The sequence below is a fragment of the Dendropsophus ebraccatus genome, chromosome 11 (genome assembly GCF_027789765.1).
Source record: "Dendropsophus ebraccatus isolate aDenEbr1 chromosome 11, aDenEbr1.pat, whole genome shotgun sequence".
Classification (NCBI taxonomy): domain Eukaryota; kingdom Metazoa; phylum Chordata; class Amphibia; order Anura; family Hylidae; genus Dendropsophus; species Dendropsophus ebraccatus.
The window spans coordinates 51,220,429-51,239,061 of NC_091464.1; the positions used below are offsets into that span (position 1 = coordinate 51,220,429).

Genomic DNA, 18,633 nt, shown 5'->3' on the forward strand with positions numbered 1-18,633 from the left:
CCCCCATTTGTGTGGCCCCAGTGGAAAAAACAATAAACCAGTAACTCACCTGTCCTCCGGTCCCAGCAGCTCCTCTCCCGGCAGAGCGCGCTCTCCCGTCATCCTCCGGGGCGGGCAGCGGGGTACAGAGACACTGACTGTGCCGGAAGTAATTTATGACAGAGGCTGCAGGTCACTTCCGGCACAGTCAGTGTCAGTATACCCCGCTGCCCGCCCCGGAGGATGACGGGAGTGCGCGCTCTGCCGAGAGAGGAGCTGCTGGGACCGGAGGACAGGTGAGTTACTGGTTTATTGTTTTTTTGGTCAGGCCACATATAATGCGGGACACGGGGGGCCGTTCTGGGACCGCGGGACAGAACCCCGAAAACGGGACTGTCCCGCGGAATCCGGGACGGTTGGGAGGTATGAAAACATAAACAAATTTCCACCTTAAATCAATGATTAGAGCCGTGTGCATATTGTCTGACTGAATTCTCACACAGGACTGGTAGATTGGTAGGTAATAGCTCCAGGCCTCACATACTGGATAACATCGCCATACCAGACCTGACTAATACCACCATACCCTTCCCCTTCCCCCCACTCCCCCATCCCACTTCCTTCTTCCTGCTCCCTGGTGCTGCCCCTCTGCAAGGTGCTGCCCTAGGCACCAGACCACAGGTGCCTAGTGGTAAATACGGCCCTGGTCATTAGATGCCAGGCCTCCGGGATAGCCAGTAATACAGTAAACAATTTAAACTGACATAGTGTAAAATGATTTACCAGCTTTTATGTGGGTTCTGTAAATCTCTAGAAGGGTTGACAAATATGAGTAAGGGTAGCTTCACGCTTAAAGTATCCGCAGCGGATTTCCCGGCTTGGTTTGGGGGCCACCGGCGGTCTGCCAGTGTGCTTCCCCATCGCAGTGTACTGATTGGCTGACCGCCGGGAGCCCCCGGAGCAAGCTGGAGCAGGGACCTGGTGCAGTATGTTCCCAGGCCGCGGGGGTTAACGGCACTGAGTTTGACCTATGTCAGCACATTTAAAGTGAATGGGCAAGTATCTGCAGTGGATTTCGCTGTGAATTTGCAGAGAGAAATCCTCTGCGGATATGTTACGTGTGAAGCTACCTTAAAGGGGCAACCTGATTTATTCTTAGAGCCAGTTCACACTGAGCAAGATCGTCGGAATCCCGCCGTGCTCAGTGTGCTGCTGTAAGTGAATGGAGAGGGCGCACGCTCGTCCGCTGCCGCCGCTCTCCGCTCAAAGAACGGACATGTTAGTTCTTTGAGCGGAGAGGAGAGGGGTGGACGAGGGCGCGCCCTCTCCATTCACTTAGGGTGGGTTCACACTACGGAATTCTCGCGGATAAACTCCGATGAATTCCGACGGCTGTATGCGCGCCTTTCCGTCGGCTCCATAGACACCATTCTATGGGCCAGCTGATTCCGCTTTCCGCCGAAAGAATTGACATGTCACTTCTTTCGGCGGAATGCGGAATCAGCCAGCCCATAGAATGGTGTCTATGGAGGTGGCGAAAAGGCGTGCGTCCGTGAGCGCGTACAGCCGGCGAAATTCCGCGGAGTTTATCCGCGAGAATTCCTCAATGTGAACCCACCCCAATTTCGACGATCTTGCGCAGTGTGAACTGTCCCTTATAGGCAGGCACGACTGTCGCTGCTATGGGGGCACTGTTGTGGTGGAACTGATTAAAGGGTATGTAAAAATGAAAGCGTCTTTGCTACATGAGTGCCAGACTCCTCATTTGTATACTGGTACCCTTTTAGGAGTGAATGGAAATTGATCTGAATGTAAACAAACATCTCTTCTACAAAGAAGAACTACACACAGATGACACTGCTGTCACTTTACAAAGACTTCAACTACACAGGACGACGGCATAGGCTCCTCCCTCCATCTACCAGCCAGGGCAGTAGGAGGGCGGGGCAACTTCCTCCATATTTACTAAGGGAAAAATCCATCCTATGTGGGAAAACGGCGCGTCCTGCCGGAAGGGGCGGATGGGACGAAAATAAGTCAGCCAATCAGATAAGTGCATGCTAAACACCCACCAATGGGAATGCACGGCGGCGTGACACGACTTCCGGGGCTGCTTCTTGGCCTGAGCGCCGCAGGTAATAAGGTACTGCTGTCTGGGCGGATAGCGGAGCTGGCAGGCGGGCCGGTGTGGCGGGGATGTGGTGAGCATGTGTCTGTGAGCGGACACCGAGCAGCGGCTGAGACGTGTAGTGGATAAAGGCCGGATGTTACATCCACGACTGGGCTGTGCAGGACGCATCCCCTCGGTGTACGGGCTGCTAGGTGGGTATTGTGCGCTCTCTACACCGGCATTACCTTATGTGGCGTAAAGCTCCACCCATGAGAGACCTGTAACAAGCCCCATGCAGGAGGCAGGTTGCCTGGGATGTGCTGTGCCCCGGCAGGGCAGTGTGGGCCTGTGTACTGTCGTGCTTCCTGACAGCCTGGTTGCTAGGTGGTTTGTCCTTAGGAACTAAGCTGTCAGGCATGAGGCACTTCTCTGATAGCTTTGTTATTCCATGTCTTCTACATAGGAGCAGGAACATTGTGGTTACAGGCAGGGCTGTGGAGTCAGTAGCCGCAACTCGGATTCCTGAAATTTATCAGGGAGCAGCTCCCTCATAAATGGCTGGTCAGACACCAGGGGAGGTATTTATCACACTGGTGTAAAGTAGTTCTGGCAGGGCAGCTTCTTCCTTATGTCACAGATACATACACAGCCTGCTGGAGCCATAGCACGCCCACAAATACACACAGCCTGCGGCGGCCACAGCTGCAACCATAGCGCGCACACACACACACACACACACACAGCCTGGTGCAACCATAGCGCGCACGTGCACACACAGCCTGGTGCAACCATAGCGCGCACGTGCACACACAGCCTGGTGCAACCATAGCGCGCACGTGCACACACAGCCTGGTGCAACCATAGCGCGCACGTGCACACACAGCCTGGTGCAACCATAGCGCGCACGTGCACACACAGCCTGGTGCAACCATAGCGCGCACGTGCACACACAGCCTGGTGCAACCATAGCGCGCACGTGCACACACAGCCTGGTGCAACCATAGCGCGCACGTGCACACACAGCCTGGTGCAACCATAGCGCGCACGTGCACACACAGCCTGGTGCAACCATAGCGCGCACGTGCACACACAGCCTGGTGCAACCATACCGCGCACGTGCACACACAGCCTGGTGCAACCATAGCGCGCACGTGCACACACAGCCTGGTGCAACCATAGCATACGCACACAGCCTGCTGGAGTCATAGCATGCGCACACGCACACAGCCTGGTGCAACCATAGCATGCGCACACGCACACAGCCTGCTGGAGCCATAGCATGCGCACACAGCCTGCTGGAGCCATAGCATGCGCACACAGCCTGCTGGAGCCATAGCATGCGCACACAGCCTGCTGGAGCCATAGCATGCACACACAGCTTGCTGGAGCCATAGCATGCGCACACGCACACAGCCTGCTGGAGCCATAGCATGCGCACACGCACACAGCCTGGTGCAACCATAGCATGCGCACATGCACACAGCCTGCTGGAGCCATAGCATGCACACACAGCCTGCTGGAGCCATAGCATGCGCACACGCACACAGCCTGCTGGAGCCATAGCATGCGCACACAGCCTGGTGCAACCATAGCGCGCACGTGCACACACAGCATGCTGGAGCCATAACATGTGCGCACACACACGGTCTGCTGCAGCCATAGCACGCACATGCACACACAGCATGCTGCATCCACAGTGCGCACACATACAGCCTACTGCAGCCACAGTATACACACACACACAAACACACACACACAGCCTTCTGCAGCCATAGAGTGCACACACACGCACGAAGCCTGTTGCAACCATAAGCATGCACATACACACAGCCTGCTGGAGCCATAGCACGCACATGCGCGCGCGCACACACAGCCTGCTGCAGCCATAGTGTGCATATGCACAGCCTGCTGCAGCCATAGTGCATGCGTACACACACACACACCCTGCTGCAGCCATAGCAAACTAAAGAAAAATACACAGTCTTCTCCCATAGAGAACACCACATTGAGGACAGAGGTTACAGCTACACTACTTACGGCTTCTCCTTTTTCTCTGTTGCACAGGATATCTTTATATTACACTGCTGCTCACATGCAAGCATCCAGGAAGAGAACAGCTCAGGTCCCCCCCCCCACACACACACACACACACACACACAATGGACTCTTCCAGCTCAGAAACAAGCTGCCAAATAGTGAACGCCAACTTTTCCCCGACCACCTTTATGTAATAGGACCAGTGCTTTATTACTGATATATGGAGGAAGCTAAACTTATGTGAGAGTCTTTTAATTAGTGATGAACTAAGCGAATCACTTTGTTCATATCTGTATTTGCTCATCAGGCTGTGGGCTTTGCAGTGTGCCCTGCTTCCTGCAGCTCCTCCCCATGTGCTGGGAAAAGATGGATCCAGTCCTGGAAAACTTCTCTCATTTTCCCAGGACTGGGTCCATCTTTCTTCCAGCATCCGGGGAGGAGCGGCAGGAAGCGGAGCTTATTTTAAAGCACACTTCACCACTGTCTATGTATTGTAGTTACAGTGGGTGTGGGAGGCAATCTTACAGCTATTATCCCAAAATGAAAATGATCCTCAGTCCTCAGGATGTGGGATATCTAGTTTGTCGGGGGTCTCACTGCTGAGACCCCCCCCCCCCACTCCTGCTGTACTTGACTTTCAGAAGTCCTGTAGACAGTTGATGGAGCGGTGATTGAGTTTGCACACTGCCACTTTGTTTACTAGGAATACTTTACTGCCATTATTGTGATCTGTGGAGGGCAGAGTTGTTAGGGCTCCACCGATCAGACAGTCATCACCTATCCTATGTCTAGAGAATAATTTTTTACTTTTGGTATAGCCCCTTGTAGGGATTATTTGGCACACCACTGATATATGCAATAAACATAATTATCAGTGCGGTCCACTGATTGTGAACATGAATCGCACTGTGTACCCTTCTGAGCTTTTCCTGCATTAAAGGGGTAGTGCGGCGGTAAAGAATTATTCACAGAATAACACACATTACAAAGTTATAATACTTTGTAATGTATGTTATGTCTGTGAATGGCCCCCTTCCCAGTGTCCCACCCCCCCACCCGTGTACCCGCAAGTGTGGTGCGCTAAACATACCTGTCACGTGCCGACTAGTCTCCGATCTTCAGTCAGTGATATCATCTTCAGACGGCCGGGCCGAATCCCTCCGACCGTCCTGAGTGCTGGCCGCCCTCTGCCGCATCATCAGCTGCTTAGCCGCGATTGGCTGAGCCAAACTGTGCTCAGCCAATCGCGGCTGAGCATCTGATGATGCTGAAGAGGGCGACCAGCACTCGGGACAGTCGGAGATGTTCGGCCGGCTGCCCGAAGATGACGTCACTGACTGAAGATCGGAGACGAGTCTGCACGTGACAGGTATGTATAGCGCACCACACTTCTGGGTACACGGGTGGGGGTGGTGGACTGGGAAGGGGGCCATTCACAGACATAACATACATTACAAAGTTGTATAACTTTGTAATGTGTGTAATTCTGTGAATAATTCTTTACCGCTGCACTACCCCTTTAAAGAAATAAAAAGCTATCTTCAGCTGAGTAAGTAAGATGAGTGGCTGCAGCATCGAACATTGGTGTAAGATCCTATCGAAAACAATCTATCGTCCACGTAGGCAAAAACATGTATAGCACAAGAAAACAGTCAGTGGATTGTATTAGGAATACATAGATACTAGTGATGGGAAATCTAGTTCGTTTTGGTGATTAGTTCACTATGAACTAGTTCACTGAAAAGATTAGTTCAAAAGATGAGTTCATTTAGTTCAGTATTTCTCTGGATTCTGCTGAGAAGATATTGAACAGTTCTAGTTCATTACACAGAAGCTCTGGCTCCTAGGATGAGTTATAGTCTTGTTAAAATGATCAGATATAGTTAATACATCTGATCATTAATTAACAAACTTTTGTTAAAGGGGTACTCTGGAGAAAATAAATTCAAAAGTTATTTATTCAAGTTAGTAATTTCCTTTTTTTTTCTTTTTTAAAGAGGACCTGTCACCCCCCCGTGCCGGGGTGACAGGCTCCCGACCCCCCGTTACAGCCCCCTATACTCACCTGATCCCGCCGGGTCCCGCTTCCTGAGCCGGTTGAATCACGGAGATATCAGCGCCCGAAGCCCAGCGCGCGCGCTGACAGGAGAGTCCGATGCCCATAGAGAATGAATGGGGAGTCGGATCCTCCGTCATTCTCTATGGGCATCGAACTCTCCTGTCAGCGCGCGCTGGGCTTCGGGCGCTGATATCTCCGTGACCCGATCGGCTCAGGAAGCGGGACCCGGCGGGATCACGTGGGTATAGGGGGATCTAACAGGGGCTTCGGAGCCTGTCACCCCTGCACAGCTGCTGTATGTCCCACAGAATGTCATGTTGCAAGGAGCTCTGTGTCAGACTGGGGAGATTACATGACTTCATGTGGGGCATACAGCAACTGATAAGTACTGGAAAGCTTACTTTTTTTTTAAATGTTTAACTTTCATTATTCTCCAGTTCTCTCACTTGCCAGAACAATATCAGAAAGCTGAGCTGCGATTGGTTGCTATGGGGCAAAGAAAATCTTCCTCTAAAACAGCCTGCTGATTCTCCAGCCATATCATATGAGGAGCTGATAGAGAGAGGCATCATGTGACCTGTGAACTAAATGAACTAAATGAACTAGATGAACTGCTGAAAGAAATGGTTTGGTGTGAATCAGGAGAGTCTAGTTCAATGTGATGCATATGACTGAGCCCAGCACTGCCCCCTGTGGTAGTGTAGAGTACTGACTTATAATGAATGTGTATGAGGGAGCTGAGAAGCAGATCAGCAGCCACCATTTTAAGTACAGAACAGGAGCCAGGGGGTAAAGATTTTAGCAAGACTGATCTTCTAGGCTACAGGAGGCTGATCTAATCACAAAGACTGGTGAGGGACATGAACCACACATAGAAACTAACTCTCTCTCTCTTTCTTTCTCTCTCTCTCTCTCTCTCTCTCATACACACATATGGGCTGTGTCTGTCTACTATGCAATTTCAATGTTATTAATATTATTACTATTATATTTGTATGTCATGTGTGCGGTATAGTGTTTTACTACCTTATTTTACAGCTTCAGGAGCTATAGAGCAAGTGTGAGAGCAGGGAGCTTGTTTCCTGGAGCTGGATGAGGGATCACTGTCTCCTCTCACTTTCTGTTTAGTTTATAATGAACTAATCTCTGTCAGGATGGTGAACTAGATGAACTAGTTCACTCTGAAGATTAGTTCATTTTGAACTAATCACTCACAAACTACCCATCACTAATAGATAGTATTCTTCTACTTTGTATAGAATAAGGACATGTAAAGGTAAGTTAAAGGGGAAATTATCAGCAGGTTAGAAGTATCTAACCTGCCAATACCTCCCTATTGTGCATGGGTTGCTGAGGATAAAGGTGTGCTGATTTCATGCAATTAGGAGTTTTGTTGCACATTGGGGGGTGCTTTGGCCACCCACCCTGGCTGGTCCACCCTTTCAGATGGATATCAGCGGAGTGGGTTAGATCTGTGCACTTGGGGTAGTAGTCACACCCACCCCCAGTGTGAAAACTTACCTAATTAGCATAAAGATTAAATTCCCAATAGAACAGAAATGGCACAAAGGATGTAGCTTAAACCTTCGCTTAATCCTAAGTACCCCATGTGCAATAGTTATGTTCCTTAAAATCGCTCCATTCCATGCTTATAGCGCTTTTATCCTTTGGTCTATGGGGCTGATGTGTACTTTCTATCGGTACTTTGATTGCACATATGCGACTATTTGATGCGACCAAAAATGCACAATTTTCCACTTAGTGATTTTTTTTTGCGCTTACGCTGTTTACAGTGCCAGATCAGGAATGTGATCAATTAATAGTTCGGGAGATTACGCACGTGGCGATACCAAACATGTTTGTTTGTTTGTTTTTATTTATAACATGGGAAAAGGGGGGTGATACAAACTTTTATTAGGGGAGGGGGCTTTTTATTAATAACTCTTCATTATTTTTACACATATACTAGAAGCCTCTCTGGAGGACTTCTAGTATATGCACACTGATCTCTCATTGAGATATATGCTGTATAGTTATACGGTATAGATCAATGAGATCGGCACTGGATTGCTTTCGGCTGCTGCAGACAAAAGCAATTGAGTGCCGTGATCAGCGCCATTACGGCGCTGACCCCGGCCGGTAAAGGATTGGTGGATCGTTCCTCCGGAACAACGTGTCGGGGGGCGATCCACCCCATTAGACACCAGGGAATCGGCTGAATAAAGGATTTAGATGCAGCTGTCAACTTTGATCGGCGATCGGACCGTGCCCGCTAATTGCCGCGGTCCCAGGCTACATACAGAGCCCGGGACCGCGGCAGTTCAGAGCAGGGTCACCGCGCGGCCCCACTCTGAACTCCACAAGGCGTCCTTAGGGCGTTAATATACGCCCACGGTCAGATAGCTGCTTTTAATCCAAGATCTGTCCTGGGGCCGTTTGGCAGGTGATGCAGTTATTGTCCTAAAAAACCTTTTAAACCTGCAGCCCTGTGCCCAACACCCGGGGCTTAGAATATCTCTGCCCTAACTTTGCACCACCCCTCCGTCCCTCCTCCTCACCCTCTTCATCATTAGGAATGCCACTGGAACATTTTCTCCTGTCTGAACGTTGCACAGGTGCCTTAACGATCCAGCCCATGTTCAGTATTCACCGAGCTAATGAATAGGAGACAATCTGCCTGGGGCATTCCTAATGCTGGGGAGGGCGGGGAGGAGGGACAGAGAGGTTGTGCCAGCCTAATGCATACACAATCTAAGCCAGGGCCGTTGGACACAGGGCTGCCAGTTTAAAAGTTGTTTTTTAGGACAATAACTGCATCACCTGCCGAACGGACCCCAGGACAGATCTTGGATTAAAAGCAGCTATCTGAAGGTACAAGTGGTTTGGGGGGGGGGGGGGGGGAAGGGGTCAGATTGTGGGTACAGAGTCGCTTTATGTTTTTATTGCTAATATGTTAGTGTAAAAGAAAGTTTGATTTGTTTTTTATTTTTATTGCTACGCTTTTTCGTTGTTGCTGTTCTCCATGCGGTCATAATATTGTTATATTTTAATTGGACAACGCCACACGCATGCAGCACCAAATATGTTTATTTTTTATGTTTTTTTTTTTTTTCTTGCCAGCTGTAACTACTTAGGAGCTCCTGACCGCCCAGGCGAGTAAGTTTTAAGACTTACTTTTTAGGGACCTCTAAGTAACTCTCATAGCTTTTACTTATATTCTCGGAAACAGTGCTAGGGAACATATAGTAGGTTATTTATAGTGGTAACAGGATTTTTGCATGACTGGTTCCTTTTAAATATACAATTATTCGATTGCATTTACTGATCAATGCTATTCTATGAGAAGATCGCTGATCCGACAGGAGGTATGTAAGTATTTCTCCCCTGCCTGTCAGGGAACGTTATCAGGACCCATGTAGTCTTGCTGTGGAGCTCCCGATCAGTCAGTGACAACTATTTCTGTTGTCTGACTCCCTTAAATGTAGCAAAGACTATAGATCACTGCAGTTAAGGCGTTAGTCACTGGCAGCTGCACGATCGCGGCTGCCTGTCATTATGCTCGGTTCCAGAGACTATAAAGTGTGCCGGCTGCTCACACTGAAGCGCCCCCGCATATGTTAAAACCCCTTCACAGCAGGAAAGTTTATATACTTTGCTACTGCACAGGGCATGAGCAGTTGGAATGTATATAGATGTATTGTGGACATGAAGGGGTTAATCTCCCAGGTCCCTGAAGTCAGATTACCACAGATCATTAAAGAAGTCCGGTCAAAACTATTTTTTAATATGTTATTACTTATGGAAAGTTTAGAGAAATTTCTAATGTACATTAATTATGGGAAATTTACATATAGGGCTATTTCCCTTAATTTAGTAGATCAGGGAGACTTCAGATTTTGATTGTGTCCTTGCTCCCCAAAATTATCCATAAATGTATTTAACTAGTACATTTGGAAGGCACCGAGCAAGGAGGGAGAGAAGTGCATCTACCTCCCCCCTCCCTCCCTGCTCGGTGCTGCTGCCGCCACATATGCACAGTACTACTCCCCCATTATCTGCTCATATTATGAGCAGATAATAGAGGAGTAGTACCTGTGCTATCCCCATAATGAACGCCGCCGCCGCACATCTTCTTGTCACAAGGGCTTCAGCATGCCCCCTCCGTCGCTCCCCCTCCTCCCAGCTTACAAGTTCTAACTATTGCCGCCGCTCACTGCCTCTCTCCCCCGCCTCTCTGCTCGCACATACCGCTTCCCGGTCCGATCTGCATGCTCGCCGGAGACAGGAAGCACCCCCACCCCGCAGGGAGCATGGCGCTCCCGGAGCTTCCTGTCCCCGTCCGGCATGCAGTGCGGAGGTGGCGATAGTTAGAACTTTTTAGCTGGGAGGAGGAGGGGAGGCGGCGGAGGGGGCATGCTGAAGCCCTTGTGACAAAAAGCTGTGCGGTGGCGTTTGTTATGGGGATAGCACAGGTACTACTCCCCCGTTATCTGCTCATAATATGAGCAGATAATGGGGGAGTAGTACTGTGCATATGTGGTGGCAGCAGCACCGAGCAGGGAGGGAGGGGGTAGGTAGATACACTTCTCACCCTCCCTGCTTGGTCCCCATCCAAATATACTGGTTAAATACATTTATGGATTACTTTGGGGAGCAAGTGTCCTTGCTCCCTAAAGTATTCCATAAATGTATTCAATCAAAAACATACTGTATATTACATTCACATACACATCCATTGTAATTCCAATGGAGTTTCCAGCAAGGGCGCCCTATATATAGAAGTCAGTGGTACTCATTGACTTCTATATATAGTGCTCCCCCTGCTGGACACTCCATTGGAATTACACCCCCGGTTTGTGACGTCACAGACATCTCCCTGATCTACTAAATTAAGGGAAATAGCCCTATATGTGCACTTCCCATAATTAATGTACATTAGAAATTTGTCTTTCCATAAGTAATAACATATTAAATAGTTTTGGCCGGACTTCTCCTTTAAGTGGTGGTATGTTCAAGCAGTAAAGGGAAAGGAATACCACTTTAATGAACTAAAGATGCAGTTCTGACAGTCTGTGGCCATTCCAGCACTTGGACTTGCACCAGTTAGAAAGTAATTGAAAAGGAAAGTAGCTGTAGCGCTGCTGTGCACCAAATTGCCTCATCGGCGTATTTAATAAAATAAAGGTTTCCCGTAAACAGTGCTGTTAATAAAAAATATTAATTTATCACATTCCTGATCTCGCATGATAAATGGCGCAAGCGCAAAAAAAATCCCAAAGTGCAAAATTGTGCATTTTAGGTCTTATCAGATCCAGAAAAATTGTAATAAAAAGCAATTAAAAAGTTGCATATGCGCAATCAAGGTACCGATAGAAAGTACAGATCATGGCACAAAAAATGACACCTGACAGCCCCATAGACCAAAGGATAAAAGCGTTATAAGCCTGGTAATAGAGCGATTTTAAGGAACATATATTTGTTAACAATGGTTTGAATTTTTTAAAAGCAATCAAATAAAATAAGTTATACATGTTACATATCGTTGTAATCGTAACGACTTGAGGAACATGTATAACAAGACAATTTCACCACACATTTAATTTTTTTTCTGCTTTTGCAGTATACTTTATGCATAAATTCAGCCCGTCGTTGCAAAGTACAATACAATTAGTGGCGCAAAATATAAGGGCTCATGTGGGTTTCTAGCTGAGAAAATGCAACTGCTATGGCCTTTTAAGCACAAGAAGAAAAAAAACGAAAATGAAAAAATTTAAATTTGCCTGGTCCTCTAAGGGTTAAGATCAAAATCCGCTGTGTCATTAAAGGGTTAATAGCTCTCATTCAGCTTCCAATAAGAAGCCACATAAATCCTTGTATGGAGAGCTGAAATAAGTCCGTAGTAGAGATGAGCGAACTTACAGTAATAATGAAACGAAGCGCTTCGATATCTCTGAAATCTGCTTATTAGCTGGCTGCCATTCAACTGACCCACTCTGTGATGCTCCTCCCCGGGTGCTTCTCCCAGTTTCCCAAAACTGGATCCTGCTTTTCCCAGCACCCAGGGAGGAGCGGCACGGAGCAAGTCAGTTAAATGGCAGCCGGCTGATAAGCGGATTTCAGAGATATCGAAGCGCTTCGTTTCATTATTACAGCAAGTTTGCTGATCTCTAATCCGTGGGCACCTATGTGTTATACACTGAGATAGACAGACATCTGTTGGTGTAATAGGGCCCTAAGGCTAACATTATCTGACAGACTTTTTGTTTTTTTAGCCAAAGCCAGGAACAGACTATAAACAAAGAACAGGTCATAAAGGAAAGACTGAAATTTCTCCTCTTTTCAAATCCATTCCTGGCTTTGGCAGAAAAATCTGTCAGACATCTGTTGGTGTAATAGGGCCCTTATGTGCAATATAAATCTGTCATTGGGTTTGGCTGAGACATTTCTTAGGACCCTATTACACCAACAGATTATCTGACAGATTTTGCAAACAAAGCCAGGTATGGGCTATAAACCGAGAACAGCTGATAAGGGAAAGATTGAGATTTCTCGTAATTTCAAATCCATTGCTGGCTTTGGCTGTAAAAATCTGTCAGATAAATATCTAAGGCAGTACAACAATAGGGGATAAGGGAAGCGACTGCTGGGGCAGAGGTTTCATGCTGGCACACATTTTTCACACATTGCATGCGGCCTACTCATTGTGGCAGGGTTTACCTTAACACAATATGGATACAAGTACTTATCCAACCACAGGTCTGATGACTTGAACGGACATCGGGCTCCAGGTATGACCAGGGCTTGCAGTTATAATATAGAAGCAAATTGTGTTGTTAGTATTCTAATGTAAACCCCGCCTTACTAAAAAAAAACATGAAATGATCTAAATGTGAGCTCTCATGGCTGTATTAATTTGTATTATTTGGGTAGACTTTTTTTTTTTTTTTTTGTGTATGTTAATTTAGCTTATTTCTATAGGTCACTTCACAAAGCCTTTGCTGTCTCTCATGATGCAAATAATAATCTAATGTGTTTCTCAGGTGATTCATGGCCGGGGACGTGGAAGGGTTCTCCTCTTCAATCCATGATAGCAGTGTCACTGCAGGGTTCAGGGCACTGTATGAGGAAGGCCTGTTGGTTGATGTCACCCTTGTGATTGAAGATCACCAGTTTCAAGCACACAAAGCACTGCTGGCCACTCAGAGTGACTACTTCCGCATCATGTTTACGGCTGACATGAGAGAACGTGATCAGGACAAGATCTATCTTAAGGGATTGACGGCCACAGGCTTCAGCCACGTGCTCCAGTTTATGTACTATGGTAACATTGACCTTAGCATGGCGACTGTCCATGAAATCCTGCAAGCAGCTATGTATGTGCAGTTGACTGAAGTTGTAAAATTTTGCTGTTCTTTCCTCATGGCTAAAATTTGTCTGGACAACTGTGCAGAGATTATGAGACTCCTGGATGACTTCAGTGTTGATGTTGAAGGTGTCAGAGAGAAACTTGACACATTTCTTTTGGAAAACTTTGTTCCTCTTATGGCCAGACCTGACTTTCTCTCCTACCTTAGCTTTGAAAAGCTCAAGAGCTACCTGGACAATGACCGTCTGAGTCGGTTTCCCGAGATTGAGCTGTATGAAGCTGTTCAGGCTTGGTTGCGACATGATAGGAGACGCTGGAGACACACAGATACCATCATTCAGAACATCAGGTTTTGTTTGATGACTCCATCCCATGTCTATGAGAAGGTTAGTGAGTTTGAAAGCACTAGACAAGATTCTTCACTTAGCTAGGGCACCGTCGCATCAATAGGTAAGATATTATTAGTGTTTGGTTAAAAAAAAAATAGAGAAAATTGCAAAGGTAGTGGAGATGGGGAGGAAGAATAGTAGTTATTTGTTTCTGTATAATTTTTTTTTCCTTTATCATTTGTTACGTATTTACAGTAAATAAAAATAATGTATATGTATAGAAATTATTTTATCGTGGTCCTTCTTAAATTGGTAATCAGTAATTATTCTTTTATTTTTGTCTCTAATTTAGTAGCATTTTTTTCTTCAAATGCTAGACCTGTCTGTGACAGTAATTATCAATATTGTGTGCATGTATGATGTGTATAGACCCAAAGTCTCATAAATATAACCATGATAGTGTAGTCACAAGATGATGCTATAGAATCAAAGTACAATACATGGCCAAAAATATGTGGTGAAATAGACATCAAACTTAAGAGCTTGTTGAACATCTCATTCAAAAATCATTGTCATTGGTGTGGTTTGGTCCCTCTTGGTTGGTCTGTAGGCCCCTATAATAATCAAGCCATGTAATAAGCCCTTTAAATGAGCATCAGTCTACTTAATCAGTGCCCATAACTTCACAGATCTGCCCGTTTACTCCAAAGGTATGTTATGGGGTTCAAGTTATGACTATACATTTTAGCCAGGTTCTTCTGTGCCAAACTCTGCAAACTACTTTTCTCTGTCCCTGAAGTAGGAAAGGCTCCTCTGCAAAAAAGGGGCGAGGGGCAATAAGCTGCTGCCAGCACTTGTGGTGGCTTATCTCCGTTGACGAAATCCACCTTGCCCGATCATTCTCCCATCTCATTTCCTTTGTCAGGCAGTTGGGAAGCCAATGTACACACCAGACACCAAAATAAGCAGGTTTAGCTGGTAATCCAATGTATGTGGTCATAGTCAAAACAATGAAAACTGCCCAGTACCCTTTACACATGCTTAGTATTGCACATACAAATCTTGTTGTTTTTTTTTGTGCCCCTCAGTCATGCAACCCTAGGCTATGTTGTGGCAACGGCCATGATTAGTGCGGAACTTACGTTGTGCTGAAGGCTGAGAACACTTAGTATACACTCCGGCCGGAACTCCTAGGGGCGCAGTGAGAAACTGACATGTCAATTTTCTTTGGCCGCTATTCATTGAATAGTGGCCACAGAAAACCCTGTCGGTGCACACAATGGTTTGTGCGGCTCCGGCCGCACGCTCCATTGTGAGCAGGGGAGAATTCGGACGTGGGCGCGCACGGATGCGCCAGAATCCGAATTCATCAGCTGTAAAGATCTTCCAGGCGGGACTACAGTACTGGCCGGGATCTTTTCTGGCACCGGCTGTTCCGTGACCCGGGTCACGGAACGGCCAATGTTTTACTGCGTGTGAACATAGCCATAATCTGTTAAGCCTCTGTGAATAGTTTTTTGCTAATTTTTAAGAAGCAATTTTGAAGTGAATATGGAGTGTCGCAGTGACAGGTCCCAGTTTTTTCTCTCATTTTATTTATTTATATATTTATTGTGGTCTAAATATCTCTCTACTTCAAAATACTCACAGTTTTAGTTGTCATCTCTACCACAGACATTCTGACAGGGAAGCATTTGACTGTTTATCCTATAGGATTGCATGCTTGTACACTCTACTCCTGAATATTTTGCCAATGAATATGGAGGAGGTGTTTACATACTTTTGGCCATGTAGTGTATCTCTGTATGGGGATAACGTTTTAGAGAGACATAACAATTTATTGAATATATGACAAATTTAGAAGTGAGAACACAGTAGTTTTATTTTTTTGTTCTCGCGTCCCTGCTTTCTCTGGAGCACCATACCCAGCCTTGTCATGTTTTACTTGTTTGGCCAGATACTGCAGCAGATTGTTTCCTTATTATTATAACCAGGCTAATCATGACAATGCTGTGTTGATGGCATCCACTGGTAGATGCGAGCCAGAATCAACGCAGAGTACATTACACCAGGTAAGTTAGATTTTGGAAGTAAAAGCTCAAACAGGTCAAAGTAAGGAAACATTGACCAGATTGAGATCTTTTATGTTATCGCTGCAGAAAATGGATACACACAAGGAGTGTATTTAAAATTGTTTAAAAAGGAACCTGTCATGACTTTAAGGTTATGTTTTGTTTTTTTGAAGGGGGGGGGCTGTTTTCTGTAATTTGCCCCCCAAATTATGGTCCTGGTGACTTGTGGTTTAGTTAGTTTGAAAGTGATGATTGTTTTCCCTTTAAACCTTTTAAAGATGGTAGATGGGACTCGATAGAAATGTATGTAGGTAAACATTTTGATTTGATAAAGGTGTTAAATCTTGTCTTTTGCAATAAGCCTATCACAAATAAGGACTTATAAGCTTTAAATGGGCACTGTCAAAACTTTTTTTAATTTTTTTTTTTTTTTTTAAACTGTTGCATTTTAAATGAAAGTTCTATCCTTAGGCTCTAAAAACAGACTGCAAGTGTAAACCTGGCCTGACGGTAGATGTGTCTGCTTAGTGGACTCATAGCTCTGTCTTTGAGACACTAGAAGACAGTGTCACGTTCTAGAAAATCAACAATCAGGATGGATCTGCGTCTTTGACTGCTATTTCCTGAAACTTACCATTTTATTGTGCAGTCTTGAAAGTTATTTATGCTTAGTATATTTGTACAGTTTTAAGCATTCTTAAGGGTCCATTGACATGTACAGGCAGATTTTATTCTGTGTTCCATCATTTAGTTACATTAATATCTGCTGCACATCCTGTATGTGTGAATAGACCTAGCAGTATCTGCTTCTTATGTCACCGAGCTGTGGAAAGCACATTAATATTCCAGTGCAGGTGTTTCTGCCTTCTTTCTTGCATTTATGTATGCATCTTTGTTCCTATTTTATGTACAGTTGCATGTGTATCTTTTTATTACTTTCATGTATGTTTTTTTTTTATTTAACAAAGTGGTGTGTGTGTGTGTGTGTGTGTGTGTGTGTGTTTTTTCTGATGTTATAATAATTTTATTTACATTTTTTTTAATTGCTTGGCCAAAAATGGGAGTTCAATATTCTGCCATAAATATAATGTAGGTACTACCTTTTTTATAATGCACTTTTCTTATATTGCATGTTTGTTTGTTTTTTCTTTCAGGTAAAAACCTCTGAGTTTTACAGATATTCACGTCAGCTGAGGCATGAGGTTGAGCAGGCACTAAACTACTTTCACAACGTAAGTGAGCAACCGTTAATGGACATGAAATCCAACCACATCCGCTCGGCTAAACCACATACAGCAGTGTTCCGAGGAATGATCGGACATAGCATGGTAAATAGCAAAATCCTCCTGTTACACAAACCACGGGTCTGGTGGGAACTTGAAGGACCCCTGGTACCTCTACGGCCTGACTGCCTGGCAATCATTAACAATTTTGTCTTCTTACTTGGAGGAGAAGAACTGGGCCCAGATGGAGAATTTCATGCTTCATCAAAAGTATTCAGATACGACCCACGTCAAAACAGTTGGGTGCGAATGTCCGACATGTCTGTACCTCGGTCAGAGTTTGCAGTGGGGGTTATCGGGCGATATATTTATGCAGTGGCCGGAAGGACGAGAGATGAAACCTTTTATTCAACAGAGCGCTATGATATAATAGAAAACAAATGGGAATTTGTAGATCCATATCCAGTAAATAAGTATGGCCACGAGGGCACCGTTCTCAATAACAAGCTGTTTATCACTGGAGGAATTACATCATCTTCAACTTCCAAGCAAGTTTGTGTGTTTGACCCAAGCAAGGAAGGAACCGTAGAACAGAGAACTCGGAGAACACAAGTACACACAAACTGTTGGGAAAACAAGTGCAAAATGAACTACGCCAGATGTTTTCACAAGATGATATCTTACAATGGCAAACTTTATGTCTTCGGTGGTGTATGTGTTATTTTAAGGGCATCTTTTGAATCACAGGGCTGCCCCTCTACAGAGGTTTATGACCCCGAAGCGGATCAGTGGACTATTCTGGCATCTATGCCCATCGGCAGGAGTGGTCATGGGGTAGCTGTGCTGGATAAACAGATCATGGTGCTAGGTGGACTCTGTTATAATGGTCATTACAGTGATTCCATCCTTACTTTTGATCCAGAAGAGAACAAATGGAAAGAGGATGAATACCCCAGAATGCCTTGCAAGCTGGATGGCTTACAAGTATGCAGTCTCCATTTTCCAGAATATGTTTTAGAGCACGTAAAACGTTGCACTTAACAGTAATATAAACTTCTGTTATCACTTTTTTTTTTTTTTTAATGTCTTAAGCAACTCAGAAATTTACCATTTTTGTTCTTGTGTAAGCTCTGTTAAATGCTTTAAGTTAAACAGGGAGCAATCAGTTCTGAAAAGTCCAAAACTGCAAATTGGTCTGGCCTGGATCTTGCATAATATCAAATTGGTGTCATTAAATTTTATACCTTAGTTCTTGTTTTTTTATGACCTTACTTGAACACTTATTTGACTCTTGTTGTTTAGTATTGAATCTTGCCATATGGCATGCAAATAAGAAACATATATTCAGTGAAGGCTTCTAAATTGAACATGTGCTAAAAAATTTTCCTGCGCAAATATCAACTTTTAAATATCTGCATGACTCAGGCATTTTGCTACCTCCTATATTTTTTATAGCTG

At 45.4% G+C, this 18,633-nt stretch overlaps 1 protein-coding gene across 2 annotated transcripts; it reads left to right on the forward strand.

Moving 5' to 3' along the window:
- The first annotated feature begins 2,071 nt into the window (after positions 1-2,071).
- KLHL15 (kelch like family member 15) lies at positions 2,072-18,396 on the forward strand. 2 transcript variants are annotated; one of them, XM_069945061.1, is made up of 3 exons: positions 2,072-2,301; positions 13,226-13,937; positions 17,107-18,396. In XM_069945061.1, the coding sequence occupies exons 2-3, from the start codon at positions 13,233-13,235 to the stop codon at positions 18,214-18,216; spliced, it is 1,815 nt and encodes a 604-aa protein (XP_069801162.1). In that variant the 5' UTR covers positions 2,072-2,301; positions 13,226-13,232; the 3' UTR covers positions 18,217-18,396. The 2 variants fall into 2 exon arrangements, with proteins under 2 accessions (XP_069801162.1, XP_069801163.1); XM_069945062.1 differs by having other exon boundaries at positions 2,073-2,114.
- The last annotated feature ends 237 nt before the right edge of the window (positions 18,397-18,633 follow it).